This window comes from Lotus japonicus, chromosome 4 (genome assembly GCF_012489685.1).
Source record: "Lotus japonicus ecotype B-129 chromosome 4, LjGifu_v1.2".
NCBI classification, from domain to species: Eukaryota; Viridiplantae; Streptophyta; class Magnoliopsida; order Fabales; family Fabaceae; genus Lotus; species Lotus japonicus.
The window spans coordinates 67610437-67630458 of NC_080044.1; the positions used below are offsets into that span (position 1 = coordinate 67610437).

Genomic DNA, 20022 nt, shown 5'->3' on the forward strand with positions numbered 1-20022 from the left:
GATCAAGGTCTCAGCGAGAGCAGGGTCAATAGAGCCAGTCACAAAGGCATCCCTCACAACCCTCCAAATATCCTCCCCAACAATGTCCCAATATTTTTTGAAGAACACTGGTTGGAAGCCATCGGGGCCTGGGGCCTTGAAGGATTTCATGGACATAAGGGCCCTCTGACCTCTGCCTTGGAAACGGCTCCAAAAGATCCTTTGTGCAATCGTGCGGGATTGTTGGGAGATTCTCAACCTGAAAATGAGCATTAGATATATCAGGAGCAGTGCAAAACAAATTTTTGAAAAAATTTCGGCCTCACTCCTTAGTGTCCCTTCATCAGAGCTCCAAGAACCATCTCCCAATTGCAACCTATGGATTTTATTGCGCTTCCGACGGATAATGGTTTGAGTGTGGAAGAAAGCTGTGTTGCGATCACCAAAACCTGACCCATTTTCCCGGGGATTTTGGAACCATAGAAGCTCCTCATTCCTAAGGATACCCCTGTATTCCAATTGCAGCTGCTCCTCAAGTTGAACCATACTGGAAGTCACCCTAGTGTCAAGATCACGTTGGACACCACGAAGTCTTCCTTCCACGTGCCTTTTCCGTTGAAAACACATTACCAAAGTATGCTTATTGAAGGACATGGAATCAGTCTGCACCCGATGGATTTTCTCATGAAGGTTACCTCCTGATCCACGCCACGCATTAGACCACACTCCTATACTCATCATGATTCGACCAGCAGCAAGATAACGAAAGGGTCGGTCTCTGGTCCGCTCCTCTGGTGCATTGAACCTTACTAGGATGGGGTTATGGTCCGAGTGCATTCTAGTTTGGACTTCTACAAAGGCTTCAGGGAAAGACAACCGCCACTCACTATCAGCTAAAGCCCGATCCAACTTCTTAGAAATACGAAGGATACCTCTTTCTTTCCGGTGCCACGTAAAGAGGCCCCCTTTGGCTTCAAGGTCTAACAAATCACAATTGTCCAACACGGAGGCAAACCGAAGCGCTCGCCCAGGGAGGAATGCACCCCCTCTAACCTCAGAAGGGTAAAGAATTTCGTTAAAATCACCAACCGCAAGCCAAGGTTTGGTAATCTGAGTACGAAGAATAGAGAGGTGGTCCCAGAGAGAATCCCTATTCACCACTGTTGGGCTCGCATAGACAGCCGAGCAAGTCCAAGCATAGACTCCTACTGCAATATCAAACGTTACAGCTTAAGAGAAAGAGTCAATGAGAGTAACTATAGCCTTGGAACTTTGGTGAATAAGGACCCAAATTCCCCCACTATGACCCACAGCTTCCTCTAGGCAAAAAAGATTGAAACCCTGCCCTCTCCAAAACCTGTCAGTACGCTAAAAATGGCAATGAGTCTCTACCAAGATAATGACATCAGGTCTTCTAACACGAAAAATCCTTCAGAGCTAATTGTGCATTGACATTAATAGCTCCTCTAACATTCCACATGAAAATATTAAAATCTTCAAATCCTATCATTAAAAAATGATATGAATAGGGGACCCACATGCTATGGTTAATTACCCAGGGCATGCACATGTGCACCAATTTTACGTAGTGAATCATTGACATTTAAGTCATCATTAATCATACTTGATTGCTCCCTTAGCAACACCTCTTGAGTGGAAGAATCCTGAATGGCTAAATGTTGAGAATCATCTGGGCCCACCATTCTGGACCTTTTTTATTTTTTAATTGCTTGGACTTTTCCAGCTGCATGGCTGGAGCTACCAGCAACGAAATTGAAGGCATTAGGGGGCCCCACCTTCTTTTTAAAATTAGAGACAGCAACAACATCACTAGAATTTCGTGCTCCATGAGGCGGTTTTGATTTGCCAATCATTACTCCTTGGAATCTGCATGATTCGCCCCCCCCCTTTACGTTCCAGAGTTCTAGGAGACAGTTTTTTCTTTTTCTTAACCACAGTCAACCATTCTCCATGAATTTCGAACCCGGCATCAAGAATCAGACTTGGGATCTCCTTGTTCGCAGCGGCTGCATTAATGTTATCCTTAATTGACGGAATGTTCTCTCCTTGGGCCATGGCAACGTCTTGGGTTGGGCCCTCCATGACTTGTTCCTGACCTGGTTCACCATCCGCCGGCGTCACGACCTCCGCCACCGGGGTTTCTTTCGCCGTAGCCTCGCCTGCTCCTGTCCCTGCGTCTGGAGCCTTTTCCGCCACCGGCGTTGGTGCCGTACATTCTCTACTCCGATGGCCATAACATCCACATTTAGAGCAGATCACATGGAGTCCCTCGTACTCAATCTGGTACCAGTAGCCTTCAATGCAGACCTTACCCACCACTGGCAGTGATAGATCAATCTCCACACAAATTCTGGCAAACCTTCCTCTATCCGCATTCAACGTGTTCATATCCACCTTTATAGGTCTCCCAATCACACGGGCCACAGAGAGGAGATAGCTTTCATCATAGAAAACTACATTCAAGCCTGGGATGCGCACCCAAGCTAGCGTGTTGGTAACACGGGCCACAGGTGAAACGAACTCCCTGCTCCAAGTTGAAACGGCCAAATAGTGGTCAAAAATCATCCACGGGCCACCGTTGATGACCTTCTCTCGATCTTCCTTCATGTCAAATTTCACCATATAGAACCCGTTGTCGACATCTAGGAGGTCAAAGTCACCAGAGAGCCTCCAAGTGTTTGCAAGTTTCACCTTCATGGTTCTATATCCAAGCTTCTTCCCCAAAAGGCAAACAATCAAAGATTCCGCCATGGAGCACACATCTCCTCAATCACTTCCTTATCAGTCGTGACTTGAGGGAGGAGACGATTGCCATTCACAAGATTAACCTTCATTTTCCCTTGATCCACAAGATCCTTGAACACCTTAGGAGCTGGTGCAGTCGCTCCCCCCATTAGCTTGTCACGAAAAGTCATCCTCTTGGTTGCCCGCCGTCTCCGCCGTCAGGTGGCACGTTCTCGCCGTCAATGTCCATCGTATACTTGAAACCCTAGCAGACGATGTTTATGGATTTGTCCCCAAGGTTGTTAATACAACATGCTATTCTCCATTTCTTTTTAGATTTCTGATATGAAGATGCCCCTTTCCTATCCTAAGACACTTTAAAATGATAATTTAAATAGCGTTTTTTTTGTTACAGCGAAAAAATAATTTAAATAGCGTTTGAACTTATAACTCATTATTTTTAATTCTTTTTTTTTTGAAATGATTATTTTTAATTCTGATTTGTTCCTTCTATTTTGAATGAATTTTTCAATCGTCCCCTTTGTTTAGAAAATTATTGTTTTTTCCATAATATTAATTATTTCAAATTTCACTAAAAAAACATATATTGACTTAGAACTAAATATATGAGTATAGGGATAAAACAAACATAGCCTTAGTCGTGGCTGACAAAAGGCAGCATCTTGTCACAACTGAGATTTTCTATCAAAATGATTTGACTTTGTTTACTAGAGATAATACTTGTGTGGCATGTTTCATTACAATCAGGTTGGGGAAATTTTGATTAATTTGTTGAACTAAAAATTCGGTTCATAATATGGTTGAATATAGATGCTCCATACCTGCCTGATTAATAATTGCCATCATTAATAAGTAGAATGACACGACTAATATATTATATGGTTTAGCTAACAATAGTTATTTAGCTGTAGCTTGATGGAGATTGAGGAGTGCTATATGATACGACCATGGAAAGGAACAAGGAAGAATAAGCATTTTCAATTTGTATCCTATATACTAGTAAACTCTTTTGTATTTCTGTTGGACGGCAACATTAAACTACTACAAAGAACCATTCAAGATATCAAAGAATTGAACCCATAAGGGTTGTTGTAGCCTATAGGTGAAAAAAAAAGACAATTAACTACATTTTACCTACCTATAAAAAAAAAAACTACATTTTACCTTATTCATGATTTATGTTTGGATATGTTATTGTTAGCACTAATACAAACTGACGTACATTAGCACTCAACACCCATTTCATTTAAGATGAAATGAATAGGATTTTTTTTTATAGACATAAAAATTCATTCTTATTACACATAACTGAACAAACATTTAATGTGAAGTAAATAAACGTCTCCTTGAAGATGGTAATTCCACTATCATATTTAATATTTTATTGTATGCATGCCAAAATAAGGGCATGTTTTATAAATATTTTGCAAAATAAATATTTATTTAAAAAGAACATCTTCAATATATTTTTAAAAAACTATTCTTAAAAATAATTTTTATTTTCAGTTTTTAAAATTATGTTTAGAGGGAGTATTTTTCAAGTACTAATGCAAGTATTTGAGAGAGATTATTTTTATAAGTTGTTCAAATTAGCTTACGAGTTATGAATAAGAGCTTACATATAACTTTTTTTCAACTTATTTCATCAAGTTTCTCAAATTAACGTATAAATATGCGCTTATCATAAAGCATTTATTATAAGAGTTTTAAATAAGTTGTTTTCCCAGAAGTACCCTAAAATTATCTTTAACTCCGGACAAACTTTATTATAATAAACTTCTCTTCAATTCTAGCACCCAGAAGATTCATTCCAGAATTGATTTAGCCTTCAAAATCAATTACAAAAGAATTCACAAACATGTGTTAGATCGGTTCACATATCCACCAACAAATTACATCTAAATGTTCGTTCATGAGAAATGGAAATTGCAGCAGAGCTGATTGCAATTCGCAGGGAAAATATCATCGCATTTAGGGACATATTATAAACTACTCACAATACTTGCAGAAATAATATTTTCTTCATCTCCGAAACAATTGTTTATCGGTTCATACAAATACAAGGAATCATCTGCATCTCTAAGCCCTTCTTACAGGTCTAAATATTACAAGAAAGCTAGATACATTATTCAGAATCTAGTTACAAACAAAGTAGTTTTAAATTAAACCAAAAAAAGAATCCATTTAATAGTATAGTGAAAAAAGAATCATGGGGGCTATTGCCATGATGACAACAAGCAGACCCCCTCCCCTCCCTTTTTTTTTGAGGACCCCAATGGAAGACAGCACAAATAAGGCTCTTCCAATATCTTACTACCCCACTAGACTTCTATTACCTCCATGTGCTTCGTTCAGATATGATCACCATACATCACGCAAATACCTACCATTCAATTGTAGGTTCTTAACCATACCCTCAGCCTTGGAACTATCGAGAGAACCCTGAAATTTATAAGCACGTGAACTTGGTTAGCTAAAGACCATATTCCAAAATTCAACAGAACAGCTAGCAACACATGGAAGTGTAGTGTTTAAAAATCCTTCTGCAATTTATTCAAAAACCAGAATGAATTCTAGGGAGAAATTTCTATGAGTAGCTTTTGAGTTTCAGAATTGATTCTGATACAAGCATTATAGTAAAGAAAATTCATGGCATGGTGAATATGATGAAATGCACCACATAAAGTAATGACAGAGACTTCAAATAGAAAAAACACTTATTTTTTGCATAAGACACAACACTATCTACAATAAATAGACAGGACGTCCCAATACACAAGGAAGCAATGATATCCTCTTTGGCATTATGTGTAAAGTGTTAACAACCACATATCTCAAATAAAAAATCGCTGTGTTCAGCCAATGATACAAGGAAGCAAAGTAAAAAATGCATAAGTGCATTTGGCTTGACATTCACCCATATATCATCAACCCAAGGTAATTTAAGCTTTTTATTTTAAAAATAAATGTATACCTGCTCTTGCAAAATTGTGTGCAGAGTGCGGTTCACATCCCTAGCCATGCCCTTGGCATCCCACACACATAAATGTAAGCTCCCTGAGATATCATGTTCCAAATATCCGAAGCCTGGCCACATAAATAAAGTGTTAAGTATGAGAAGGTGTAATTGTGAATTGGTAATTAAATGCATCTTAGAAAGTGTGGGTACCTTCTCCACCATCTTATGCTGCACGTATTCCTTGGTAGGTCTCTCCCGTGAGAAGGCAACAATGAGCTCAGAAAGCGCGACCACCGTTAACAAAGTGGTTCAACTCGTCTTCATAGATGTAGTCCTTAAAAAAAATGAGCAAAAAAATGTTGGTAACCCGAACTAACTTTTAAGCCTCCACTCATACACACACCTAAAACAAAGCCTTTTAAAAAGACACAAATCTACAAGGAAGATAGATAACTTACCATTGACGATTCCTGCATCCGAAGAATAAAACGGAGGGGCCAAGTTCAGCTCCATCCTCTTTCAGAGCTAATCTTTCCTGAAGAGCATATTAAAACATTTATAAATAATTGACACGGGAAGTTGGAGAAGAAAGAATTGGGAGATTAAATATCAAATTTATTGATTTGAACCTGCAAGAAACCCCTGAAAGGAGCCAATCCTGTGCCAGGACCTATCATGATTATAGGTACTTTAGTATCAGCAGGGAGCTTAAAATTGGACCGTCTAACAAATATTGGAGCCCAACTGCAGTCCTGACTTTTCTCCAATGGCACAGAATTCTGTACATGAAAAAAAAGGTAAGTTATGTTTCAATGCGGAGGAATAAATAGCTGCCTCTAGTCACTGAAAAAACTCACAAAATAACCAAGTAGTGTCATCAAATGTGGCCAGAAATTATTGAAAGTAACAATAATATTCAACCAGCATGAATTTTCTTTAACAAATTCAAGTTAATACATGTAATTAAAGCCAATCTTCTTAACAAAAATTATACTGTCTATAATAGCTTACCTTCATCCATGTTGAACACACTCCCTTATGAATCCTACCAGTGGGCATTTTATCATTCACTAATGCACAGGTAACGTGAATTCTGGATGGAGCCATCCTGTGAATTTTAGCAAACAGCCAAACTGTTAGTTCTACATACCCACAAAACCGCGTGTCTACCTACAGTGAAGCAAAGAGTACCAAACAGAACTAACCTAGGAGATGATGAGATCGAATAAAATCTTGGCTGCAGGCGAGGAGCAATTGCTGCGAAAAATACACCAATTGGAGGTTTGGCTGATGGAAATTCAGCCATGACCTCAAGGAGACTTCTTTGACTGGCAATCACCCACTCTGAATATTCATCCTGTACAGGCAGACAAAAGTAGCATACAAATGAGAAACATGGGATCAAAAGTTAACATGAAAAATATTAATACCTTTCCAGCAGGTGAAGCAAGATGTCGTAGGCGGTCGGCTTCAGATGGATTAGATGCATGAGCAGCTAAGGCAAGCAAAACAGACTGGCAAAGATGTTCAAAGAATTATTAATTGTTAACATAAAGTGAATCCATTAAGAAGATAAAGAGATAAAGTTTGAAATTTTGGATGCATCAATCAAACTAAAATGAAGCACCTTTTTGGGTGAACTCAGAACATCTGCATATCGGGCAATTGCTGTTCCTAAAGTACATGGTGGGAAAGTAGGGGGCAACGAGCTTCCACTAAGTGGATTCCCATCTTCATCATCAGTATGGAGGGAGAAATAGGTATCTGGTGACAAACCTAGTAATCTTACTGCCTCTTCCACAGTTTCAGATAAATTCTCACAGTAAACACCAACATGGTCCCCCGTTCATATCTGTGAAACAAAACAGCCATATGAAAAAAGAAAAGTGTCAGTACAATATATCAACAATTGTGCTAATACAATTATATTTCCACCAGCAGATACTTACGCAACTCCAGTGCCTGAAATGTCAAATTCTAAATGTGTGCAAGAACGATCTGACACACGAGTATGAAGCTCCCTTCGCACAGCCACATTTGACCTGCACGGTTAGTAAGCATGCATGTCAATTACAGTATGATATAACCCAGTTGCAACTAATAGCATAGCATGTTTGGTTTCACAATTTGCACAGAATCCAAGGCATGTTTACTTATAAGCTAAAATTTTGGCTTCTAAACATATTAGATTCTAGAGCATTTCACCATGGAACCAAATGTGCTATAAATATTCAACTCTGATGTACCTGACTGGATGTTGAGCATCCACAATAGCATGGCCATTAACATTATGCCACTTCTTTTCATCGACAGATGCATCTAATGGATCATTAATAACAACACGATACTCCAACACAGCAGCCGTATAGGGTGTAGACACAGTTGTATCACTATCACCTCTAAGCAATTCATCCAATGCTGGCAACAATTCTTCTTTCCTGTGATAACAGTCAAAGGGAAGGAGAAACAGGTGGATATCAGCATAAAATTTGAGTCCCGCTCCAATAGATTCAAAACAACTTAAACAACTCAGTACCATGCAGTAAAGTCATCTTCTATGCATTTATCAGCATCTCCTAGACCTACTTTGACAAGACGCTTCGCACCTGAAATTGCAGAAGACAGGTCAGATTCGAGTGATGGTGAAATCTATCAATGTGACAATGTGGGAAAGAATAAGTAGTAAAATAAAATTTAAGAATAACTATAATCAGCTTCATGGTATATACAAACTATGTTGCCAACAAAAACTATGTGAACCACGGTTAAATGACAACCGGCAGAAATCAAATTGATTAAAAAGAACACACACATATAAGGCCACTCATACAGAATACTTTAGTTATGACAAAATCTGGAGAACCAAGATGACTTTATAGAAGGTTAGACCCTCGACATTTTAAATGCTGAGTAGAAGACCTTAATTGTTTCATGATAACAATTTTTACGCAGTATAAAGATTTTAGGATTTGAGCCTTGTCACGTGAGAGTCATTTGAAGAGAGATCAACACAATAATTGTGTTAGAAATTGCAGAACCTATACAAAGATTCAAATCATGCATAAACCATTTGTGTGTGAATCTCTCTATAAAACATAACCAGTCATGTGACAACCCCATCGAGGGATCCAGACCAAGAGAATTGAATCAATATTTAACTAGAAGGATAATGTGATCCCAGGGGAGGAGTTTCCAATGCATTTACAGTAAATTGACTAGTAAGAGTTTCAACCCATAGGAAAAAGCATGGAAGTTTCAATCAGTATCCAGCATTAAACACAGTGGTGACAAAAATAACAGGAATGTACGTAAGTGAAAAATACATGTTGGTAACAAATTGTGTAGTTATAGATGGTTTTCTATTCTTCAAAATGCTGATCGGCACCAATGCAATTGAAGCCTGCCAATTCACACACAGCACACAAATTCATGAAGGACACAAAGTGATATAAAGACAAATTACCATAATCAGCAAGCTTTTCATCCATTTCCTTGGCGAACTGCGTCAATTAAAATCGGCATGAGATACAGCACAGGAAGAAGAAACTCCATGATTGGATTCAAAGCTTAAAAAAAGCCAGAAATAAATGTAGGAATCAAATGCAAACCCTGTTAAAATGCTCATATGTCCTGTTCCCCAGACCAAAAACAGCATAGTCAAGATTTCGAAGCCATCCTTTTTCTTTCCCATTTCCCTGAAATCAAAGTCAATGATTCAATATGTATAACACTACTCTGAAATGAATAATGTCAATGCAACAAGGGGCTAATTTCAAAAGTTACCTCCATAAACCATTTGTAAAATCTCGCCGCATTATCAGTTGGCTCACCATCACCATATCTACAATACACTCACCCCACAATTTAGAATTAAATCCTCAGAAAACAGCACACAAAGAAGAAGGGCATGAAAACCAGAAAAACAAAACCTACGAAGCTAAGAAGAAGAGTGTCAGTGTCTCCTTCTTGAACTTTTCGTCATGCTCATAGTCGTCATAAGCATAATCATCCTGGTCAGTAAACCCCCAAAAGCTTAAGCATGAAATCCACACACCAAACGAAAAAAAAAAAAGCAAAAAAGGAGAAAGCAAACACTACCAAATCGATAATTTTGAACTTGGCCTTCTCGTATCGCACTTTTGCCTCTGCCACAAGCGCCTGTTGACAAAGCAAAATTCCAGTGATCAAGCAATACAGATAACTGGGCTGATAACTGTGCTGATAACTGTGCTTCAATGTGTACACAATTTACCTTGGCGAATCCTTCAGCATTACCAGTCTGAGTGCCGAAGAAGAGGGTGACCTTTTTGGTGCCGTCGTCAACCTCAGCCTCGTCGACGACGCGCTTGGGAGGCTCGATGGACTTAGCATTGTTACCGGTGGACCTGCGCCAGATGAGAACGACGACGCAGCCGATGAGGACGGCGATGGAGGTGGTGAGGACCATGACGAACTCATTCTCGAGGATGATGGAGCCGGCGCCGGAGGTGGAGGAGATGTTGGAAGGGTCGAGTGTGCCTTTGATCATGGCGGACATCATATCCAGCGGTGAAATCTTCATGGAGCTTGATTCTTCCATGGAAGTTGAAGAAGAAAGAGTCTCTTTGACGAGAATGTTAGGTGTGTGAAGTAGTTGGGAGTTGAGAGAGGAAAAGAGAGAGACTCTTGAAGATGGAAATGAGAAGAGAATGGAGTTATATAATTGTTGCCTTGCGAGGGAAACAATGTGTCAGTTTGGTTTTCAATTAGAAAGTCCGTTTGAAGTAATAGAATTCAAGATCACGATTTTCAATACACATTTAGCCAACAGAATGCACTTGTTGAGTTGAGTGAATATGCTTGCTTTCACATTCCCCGAACTGAAAACTAAACAGGCTCAATGCTGGTTTCCAAACAATGCTGGTTTTTTATCATCTGTTAATTGTGTTTTTTGTTTCATATTGCAGGATATATGAACTTGCAGGTACATTTGTGAATTAACTCATTGGTGTTTTTTTTTTTCCTGTATGATAGGGACAACTGCTTGGTAAAATTATTTTTTAACTGAAATATTACTGGCCAAGGTGAGTCAAATCTTTACTTTCATCCTTGTCTCTTATTTGTGTCATGTTCCGATCCAGATAAAAAATTTCAAGGCAGTAACACACCGGTGGTGTTTTTTTCATATTTCTGAACATTGCAGAATGTCTAACCAGAAATACAGTTACACTTGAAACTTAAAAGCAATATATGCATCTCTTCTTTTGTGCCTGTTGTGCTTTTATTTTCTTAATTAGATTTAAGGCTGTTTCATTTGGTCACTCTGACAGTATAACCACCTTTCATAATGTCATTTTTTGAATACCATTGTTAAATTTTATTCCATATATATTTCTAGATGCAACAATGTCCTGTACCTTCGTGGAGTACCAGAGGATGAAGAAATTGAAGATGCTCCAGAAGACTAGAATGATAAAAGCTGCTTTGTTATGACATAACTAAAACTCCAAATTTTTCTGTCATTGTATCTTCACTTAAATGCAGCTTTGCATTTTGTAGTTATGTTTAGAGATATGGATCCATGATGCACTCGCAAACAGTGCGCCTATCTTTAGATTGTTCACATTTCTTGGGGTGATTTTAGGGAAATCTGACGCTGCTTGATGCTCTTCATATTTCGGATAGGATTAGATATGAGTAGGTTGGGGCATGGTACGCTTACAATTAAAAAAGTTATTAGTTTTGTGTGCCTGGTTCTGCTTGTGTTACAAGCTGTAGCGTTGTCCTCAATGTGCTTTGGCTTGGTGTGCTAATCTAAACATGCAATTGGCATGGTTCATGGTAGGTGTTACTGTGAAATCAGCTCCAATTGTTACTCTTACAATTGTTCATACCTTTGCAGCAAAAGCAGAAAATTGTTACTCTTGGAATGTATGCACACCCACATCCAACATATGACCAAACATGCACCTTGACACTTTGTGAAATGAGTGATTATTTTATGATCATGTTATGGCTATAAAAGACAAGTGATTATTTTGTGCCCTTAAAAGAAAAATACCCACATAAACATTCTATTTCTTATTTTAATTCTATCTATATTCTGTCTATCAAAACGACTGGGAAAACATGATTATACTAGGTTTTGCAATTATATGATTCCCTAATAGGTCGATTTTGTCATCTAGTCTAAGTATGTGAGATTTACTGCCGATAACTGGCAAAGGCCGAAAATATTTCTTCTCTGATGCCAAGGTGCAGGAAACTCTCCTGCAAGAGAGTTTAAAATTTGCTTAAAGAACAATTTGGATTAAAGATTGGTGGATTGGTGCTTAAACTAGCACCTCCTATTTCTGCTCGTTAACTCTTTCCTTGAAGGCTTGTTGTAATGTTGATTGTGGTTTTGCATTTTAAGTTGAATGATTTCTCGGAGGCCATACTTAGCCTTAAAGGCTTGAAACTGAGTATTGCATTTTGGCACATTCCGGGACAACCCTTTACATCCTCTGTGGCAACCAAAGTAGCATGGCTCTGTCATATAATCACGTGTTGTATAACAACACATGCTCAATAATTCTCTACCGGGTCACACATGTTCTAGACCACAAGAAACCTATCTATGGTGAAACATCCTTTGTTATACAAACAGAAAAACAATAATTATATCTTAACACCTCAAAAAATCCTCATTTTTGAGGTGAAAAGAGGTGGAGGAAGAGAAAGATATGAAGAAAGGAGAGAGAAAGTAAAGATGTGATAGGTGATTAGATTGATAGAGAAAAAATAAATAATAGAAAATAAATGTGGAAAATAAGTGAAGAGGTGTATATATATCATAACTGACCACTTCATTTTTGTCGCAGAAACATTTAGTGGCATGGGGACCAAAGTGGTGTTCCAAAGTTTGGTGGCCTCATACATCAATCACACAATCTAGCAACTTCTAAAGCACATGTCATTATTTTTTGACAACCAAAAAAAAAAAATATATATATAAACTAATAGAAGGAATAAATCATCAGAACATTCATATCATGCTAGACAAAACAAATCATACTCAAAACCAAAGAAACATGGGCAACAAGCAACGCTTGGGAGTGAAGTCTCGTTAAAACCTTACTACAAAAAACTCAGTGAGAAAAAATTCTAATAAAAGAAAAAGAGTACCCCACCCCAAAACACTCAAGTGATTCAGAACAATTTAAACCCAGCAGCCAAATATGTGGTGCGGAGGCTTTAGAGAGAATCGACAGTTGTAAATTTAAAAAAGGTCTATCAATTTAAAAATATTTTTTTTACAATTTCCTTTCTAATTTTATTCTATTTTACACTTAATTTTTTTATTTTCAAAATAAAATGTTCACAATTTTGTTTGGTTAACACTTGGAAACTTCACAAATTGAATCAATTAAATCATTTTAGATATTTTTCCACTCAAAGCTCACCAATCAAAATATTAATATTCAACTTAAATAAAAAATCATAAATTTTCCCTCTTTAAACATTATACAAAATCCTTTGTTTTTTGTCAAAATTTCCCTAAAATTTTCACTTTAAAACTGTAAAAATTGTTTTACATCTTAAATTCATCGTGAACACCCAAATTATTTGAATAGAAAATGGAAATGGAGATTTGAAAATTTAAAATATGTGAAAAATGACACAAAAAGAAAATTTGATTAGTTGGAAAAATTAAAGAAACTAAAATTCCACAGTCTAAATTCGGGATCGAAATTGTAATTGAAGTGATTTCAAAAAAAAATTGTAATTGAAGTTAAAGACAAGTGGGAAAAAAAAGTCTCAGGCATGGATTATTTTTACTTTTAAGTTCTTTTAATACAATTCAATTTCCTTATCCTAAGACACTTTTTTTTGGTACATCGGAAAATTAAAGGACAGGAAGAAGAACTACAAGGCTAACAAGTCCCTAGCCAAGATGGGACAAAGCTCGTGAGGAGGAACCTCAAGATAGGTATAAGAGCATTGAAGACGACTACCCAACCCGGCAAGACAATCCGCAGCGTCATTTGCATCTCGAGAGATATGCCTGAGCTCCACATCCCAATCACGATCCAAGAGCAGCTTTAATTCTAGCAAGTTGGAGGCCTGAACATGGAATTGATAAGTGTTATTAGCTAAAGCCTGGACAATATCAAGGCAGTCCACTTCACAATCAACACATCTCAAATTTGCATCCCATAACATATTCAATCCCAGCTTCAGAGCCTCAATTTCTGCCAGAAGAGGGTTTGCACTAGTCGCACCCGCATAAAACCCGCACACCCAATAACCAGAAGCATCCCTCACGAGGCCCCCCATTCCCGATCTCGTGCCAACATGATCGAATGCTCCATCTGTATTCAGCTTAAGCCTACCAGCAGGGGGAACGCTCCACCGCGCCACAGCCACACTCCCTGTTAAACTCAACAGGTCAGATGACAAATAGGTAATGTGCTCATGGTGATCATGGAGGATCCGCTGAACTGTGCTCATCGCGCTCCAGCTATTGTCACCCAAAAGAGCATTGTTACGCCACCTCCAAATCCCCCAGATTGCTGTGGCGAAAAGGGACGCATGTGTACCGCGCGCTTGACACAAGAACCAAGATAAAATATCCCCAGAAAGAAAACCAGGCCAAGAGAGAGCATCAAGCCTGGACCAAACCTCCCTAGCGAACCTGCAATCTCTCAAACAATGAATACTATCTTCAACATGATGGTTGCAGCGGGTACAAGCTGGGGAAGACACCAAGTGGCAGCGAAACCTGAAATTATTCACTTGGATAACATCGTGCATGAGGAGCCACACAAACACTCTAATTTTCTCCGGGGCCTCAATTTTCCAAATGAACTTCCAAGGCACCAATGGGGGAACCGAAGGCTGAGCAGCCTCCGAGATGAGCCAAGAATAAGCGCTGGCAGCCGTATAAACCCCATTCCGATCATGCTTCCAGGTCCAACAGTCGACCAGCCTAGCATCAAGGCTCGGAACAATAGCATGGAAGGACTGCTGCAGGTCTGGCGGTATGATAGTATAGAGGCCAGAAAAATTCCAACTACCATCTCGAATAACATCACGAAGAGACAAGGATGTGTCAGTTATATGAACAAAGGGGAGCCTGGTGGCAAGCGAACCTTGCCCACTCCAATTATGGTACCAGATTGAGGTTGTTCCATTGCCCAGTTTGAACCGGAAACCCTCCTTGAGGACATCGCGAGCACGCGGGATGCCTTTCCAGAGGCTTGACGTCGACGACGAAGCAACAACATCAAGGATAGATTTCGAGCCCAGGTACTTATGGGAGAGAACACGCGCCCAAAGTTTCTCAGGATCTTGCAGCAAGGTCCACACAAGCTTCCCCAAGAGGGAAGTATTTGCGAAAGAGGTGTCTCGCACACCGATACCACCATCTTGACGAGGCTGGGTGACAACCTCTCATTTAACCCGATGCCATCCGCGATTACCAGAAGCAGACCAGATAAAATTTCGAGCTGCTCTATCAATAGAGTGAACGATCTTCCGAGGGAGCCACACCACCTGCATGTAATAGGTAGGAAGAGCAGTAAGGACCGATCTCGCCAAGCAAATACGACCTGCTGTGTTCAGAAGCCGACACTTCCATCCCGCTAAACGGCGAGAGACCTGATCAAGAATAAAATTAAAATCACCATGGGACACTCTCCCACTCACCATGGGAAATCCCAAGTATTTTCCCAAGCTTCTAACCACACGAATGAGGCAGGCAAGAGCTATCTCATGGCGAGTCGCAGCGGGCACACCTTTAGAACAAAGAGCTTTGGATTTTGCCGCACTGACAATAAGGCCAGGAGCTGAACCAAAATCAGCCAAGATACTCGCAACCACCTCCACTTGGGATGATTTCGCCTTGCAGAAGAGGAGGACATCATCTGCAAAAAGAATATGAGAAAGAGGAGGGCCCCCTCTAGACATAGTAATCGGATGCCAAAGCCCCGCACTCACAGCATTCTGAATACGCACAGAAAGCTTCTCCATACACATAACAAAGAGGTAAGGGGACATAGGGTCACCCTGCCGGAGGCCACGAACCGGGTTGAACCAAGGAAGCTTGGAGCCATTCCACAGAAGATCAAGCTTTGAGGAGGTCACACAATTCATAATCAAGTGGCAAGTAACTTCAGGAAAGCCAAAGTCCTTAATAGTACCTTCCAAAAACTCCCAAGATAGCTTATCATAGGCTTTTTCTAAGTCTATCTTAAAAGCCATGGAACCCTTCTTAGCCATGGAGTGAGCAAGGTAGTGAATAACTTCCTGGGCCAAAATAGCATTGTCGGTTGTACCCCTACCCGGGATGAAACTAGACTGAAGCGGCCCAATGATTTGATCCAGATAAGGACGAATGCGAGACACCAACACCTTGGTAATGATCTTGTACACCACATTACAAAGGCTTATAGGCCTTAAATCCTTCATCTGAGTCGGCACATCCACCTTGGGGATAAGAACGATCAAGGTCTCAGCGAGAGCAGGGTCAATAGAGCCAGTCACAAAGGCATCCCTCACAACCCTCCAAATATCCTCCCCAACAATGTCCCAATATTTTTTGAAGAACACTGGTTGGAAGCCATCGGGGCCTGGGGCCTTGAAGGATTTCATGGACATAAGGGCCCTCTTGACCTCTGCCTTGGAAACCGGCTCCAAAAGATCCTTTGTGCAATCGTGCGGGATTGTTGGGAGATTCTCAACCTGAAAATGAGCATTAGATATATCAGGAGCAGTGCAAAACAAATTTTTGAAAAAAATTTCGGCCTCACTCCTTAGTGTCCCTTCATCAGAGCTCCAAGAACCATCTCCCAATTGCAACCTATGGATTTTATTGCGCTTCCGACGGATAATGGTTTGAGTGTGGAAGAAAGCTGTGTTGCGATCACCAAACCTGACCCATTGTTCCCGGGATTTTTGGAACCATAGAAGCTCCTCATTCCTAAGGATACCCCTGTATTCCAATTGCAGCTGCTCCTCAAGTTGAACCATACTGGAAGTCACCCTAGTGTCAAGATCACGTTGGACACCACGAAGTCTTCCTTCCACGTGCCTTTTCCGTTGAAACACATTACCAAAAGTATGCTTATTGAAGGACATGGAATCAGTCTGCACCCGATGGATTTTCTCATGAAGGTTACCTCCTGATCCACGCCACGCATTAGAAACCACACTCCTATACTCATCATGATTCGACCAAGCAGCAAGATAACGAAAGGGTCGGTCTCTGGTCCGCTCCTCTGGTGCATTGAACCTTACTAGGATGGGGTTATGGTCCGAGTGCATTCTAGTTTGGACTTCTACAAAGGCTTCAGGGAAAGACAACCGCCACTCACTATCAGCTAAAGCCCGATCCAACTTCTTAGAAATACGAAGGATACCTCTTTCTTTCCGGTGCCACGTAAAGAGGCCCCCTTTGGCTTCAAGGTCTAACAAATCACAATTGTCCAACACGGAGGCAAACCGAAGCGCTCGCCCAGGGAGGAATGCACCCCCTCTAACCTCAGAAGGGTAAAGAATTTCGTTAAAATCACCAACCGCAAGCCAAGGTTTGGTAATCTGAGTACGAAGAATAGAGAGGTGGTCCCAGAGAGAATCCCTATTCACCACTGTTGGGCTCGCATAGACAGCCGAGCAAGTCCAAGCATAGACTCCTACTGCAATATCAAACGTTACAGCTTAAGAGAAAGAGTCAATGAGAGTAACTATAGCCTTGGAACTTTGGTGAATAAGGACCCAAATTCCCCCACTATGACCCACAGCTTCCTCTAGGCAAAAAAGATTGAAACCCTGCCCTCTCCAAAACCTGTCAGTACGCTAAAAATGGCAATGAGTCTCTACCAAGATAATGACATCAGGTCTTCTAACACGAATAAAATCCTTCAGAGCTAATTGTGCATTGACATTAATAGCTCCTCTAACATTCCACATGAAAATATTAAAATCTTCAAATCCTATCATTAAAAAATGATATGAATAGGGGACCCACATGCTATGGTTAATTACCCAGGGCATGCACATGTGCACCAATTTTACGTAGTGAATCATTGACATTTAAGTCATCATTAATCATACTTGATTGCTCCCTTAGCAACACCTCTTGAGTGGAAGAATCCTGAATGGCTAAATGTTGAGAATCATCTGGGCCCACCATTCTGGACCTTTTATTATTTTTAATTGCTTGGACTTTTCCAGCTGCATGGCTGGAGCTACCAGCAACGAAATTGAAGGCATTAGGGGGCCCCACCTTCTTTTTAAAATTAGAGACAGCAACAACATCACTAGAATTTCGTGCTCCATGAGGCGGTTTTGATTTGCCAATCATTACTCCCTTGGAATCTGCATGATTCGCCCCCCCCCTTTACGTTCCAGAGTTCTAGGAGACAGTTTTTTCTTTTTCTTAACCACAGTCAACCATTCTCCATGAATTTCGAACCCGGCATCAAGAATCAGACTTGGGATCTCCTTGTTCGCAGCGGCTGCATTAATGTTATCCTTAATTGACGGAATGTTCTCTCCTTGGGCCATGGCAACGTCTTGGGTTGGGCCCTCCATGACTTGTTCCTGACCTGGTTCACCATCCGCCGGCGTCACGACCTCCGCCACCGGGGTTTCTTTCGCCGTAGCCTCGCCTGCTCCTGTCCCTGCGTCTGGAGCCTTTTCCGCCACCGGCGTTGGTGCCGTACATTCTCTACTCCGATGGCCATAACATCCACATTTAGAGCAGATCACATGGAGTCCCTCGTACTCAATCTGGTACCAGTAGCCTTCAATGCAGACCTTACCCACCACTGGCAGTGATAGATCAATCTCCACACAAATTCTGGCAAACCTTCCTCTATCCGCATTCAACGTGTTCATATCCACCTTTATAGGTCTCCCAATCACACGGGCCACAGAGAGGAGATAGCTTTCATCATAGAAAACTACATTCAAGCCTGGGATGCGCACCCAAGCTAGCGTGTTGGTAACACGGGCCACAGGTGAAACGAACTCCCTGCTCCAAGTTGAAACGGCCAAATAGTGGTCAAAAATCATCCACGGGCCACCGTTGATGACCTTCTCTCGATCTTCCTTCATGTCAAATTTCACCATATAGAACCCGTTGTCGACATCTAGGAGGTCAAAGTCACCAGAGAGCCTCCAAGTGTTTGCAAGTTTCACCTTCATGGTTCTATATCCAAGCTTCTTCCCCAAAAGGCAAACAATCAAAGATTCCCGCCATGGAGCACACATCTCCTCAATCACTTCCTTATCAGTCGTGACTTGAGGGAGGAGACGATTGCCATTCACAAGATTAACCTTCATTTTCCCTTGATCCACAAGATCCTTGAACACCTTAGGAGCTGGTGCAGTCGCTCCCCCCATTAGCTTGTCACGAAAAGTCATCCTCTTGGTTGCCCCGCCGTCTCCGCCGTCAGGTGGCACGTTCTCGCCGTCAATGTCCATCGTATACTTGAAACCCTAGCAGACGATGTTTATGGATTTGTCCCCAAGGTTGTTAATACAACATGCTATTCTCCATTTCTTTTTAGATTTCTGATATGAAGATGCCCCTTTCCTATCCTAAGACACTTTAAAATGATAATTTAAATAGCGTTTTTTTTGTTACAGCGAAAAAATAATTTAAATAGCGTTTGAACTTATAACTCATTATTTTTAATTCTTTTTTTTTTGAAATGATTATTTTTAATTCTGATTTGTTCCTTCTATTTTGAATGAATTTTTCAATCGTCCCTTTGTTTAGAAAGTATTATTGTTTTTTCCATAATATTAATTATTTCAAATTTCACTAAAAAAACATATATTGACTTAGAACTAAATATATGAGTATAGGGATAAAACAAACATAGCCTTAGTCGTGGCTGACAAAAGGCAGCATCTTGTCACAACTGAGATTTTCTATCAAAATGATTTGACTTTGTTTACTAGAGATAATACTTGTGTGGCATGTTTCATTACAATCAGGTTGGGGAAATTTTGATTAATTTGTTGAACTAAAAATTCGGTTCATAATATGGTTGAATATAGATGCTCCATACCTGCCTGATTAATAATTGCCATCATTAATAAGTAGAATGACACGACTAATATATTATATGGTTTAGCTAACAATAGTTATTTAGCTGTAGCTTGATGGAGATTGAGGAGTGCTATATGATACGACCATGGAAAGGAACAAGGAAGAATAAGCATTTTCAATTTGTATCCTAATATACTAGTAAACTCTTTTGTATTTCTGTTGGACGGCAACATTAAACTACTACAAAGAACCATTCAAGATATCAAAGAATTGAACCCATAAGGGTTGTTGTAGC

The 20022-nt window shown here is 40.1% G+C and overlaps 3 protein-coding genes and 1 pseudogene across 3 annotated transcripts; all 4 read right to left on the minus strand.

The window, feature by feature from the left end:
* Positions 1–1809: 1809 nt before the first annotated feature.
* On the minus strand, positions 1810–2751 carry LOC130713215 (uncharacterized). Its single transcript, XM_057563003.1, has one exon. The coding sequence runs from the start codon at positions 2749–2751 to the stop codon at positions 1810–1812; it is 942 nt and encodes a 313-aa protein (XP_057418986.1).
* A 1984-nt stretch (positions 2752–4735) lies between these two features.
* On the minus strand, positions 4736–10408 carry LOC130711880 (NADPH--cytochrome P450 reductase-like; annotated as a pseudogene).
* A 3183-nt stretch (positions 10409–13591) lies between these two features.
* Positions 13592–18029, minus strand: LOC130713216 (uncharacterized). The gene is made up of 3 exons (XM_057563004.1): positions 17711–18029; positions 15374–17361; positions 13592–15103 (listed from the first exon to the last, which is right to left on the minus strand). Exons 1-3 carry the CDS (start codon positions 18027–18029, stop codon positions 13592–13594), a joined length of 3819 nt encoding a protein of 1272 aa, XP_057418987.1.
* On the minus strand, positions 18029–19153 carry LOC130713217 (uncharacterized). The gene has a single exon (XM_057563005.1). It carries the CDS (start codon positions 19151–19153, stop codon positions 18029–18031), a length of 1125 nt encoding a protein of 374 aa, XP_057418988.1.
* Between the last annotated feature and the right edge of the window lie 869 nt (positions 19154–20022).

Coding starts and splice junctions, on each gene's coding strand:
- LOC130713215 (XM_057563003.1), bottom strand. CDS start 2,751: ATGGCGGAATCTTTGATTGTTTGCCTTTTGGGGAAGAAGCTTGGATAT.
- LOC130713216 (XM_057563004.1), bottom strand. CDS start 18,029: ATGATTGGCAAATCAAAACCGCCTCATGGAGCACGAAATTCTAGTGAT. Junction 17,362..17,710: donor TGCACATGTGCATGCCCTGG/GTAATTAACCAT, acceptor TTGATATTGCAG/TAGGAGTCTATGCTTGGACT. Junction 15,104..15,373: donor AATACTTGGGATTTCCCATG/GTGAGTGGGAGA, acceptor GTTGTCACCCAG/CCTCGTCAAGATGGTGGTAT.
- LOC130713217 (XM_057563005.1), bottom strand. CDS start 19,153: ATGGACATTGACGGCGAGAACGTGCCACCTGACGGCGGAGACGGCGGG.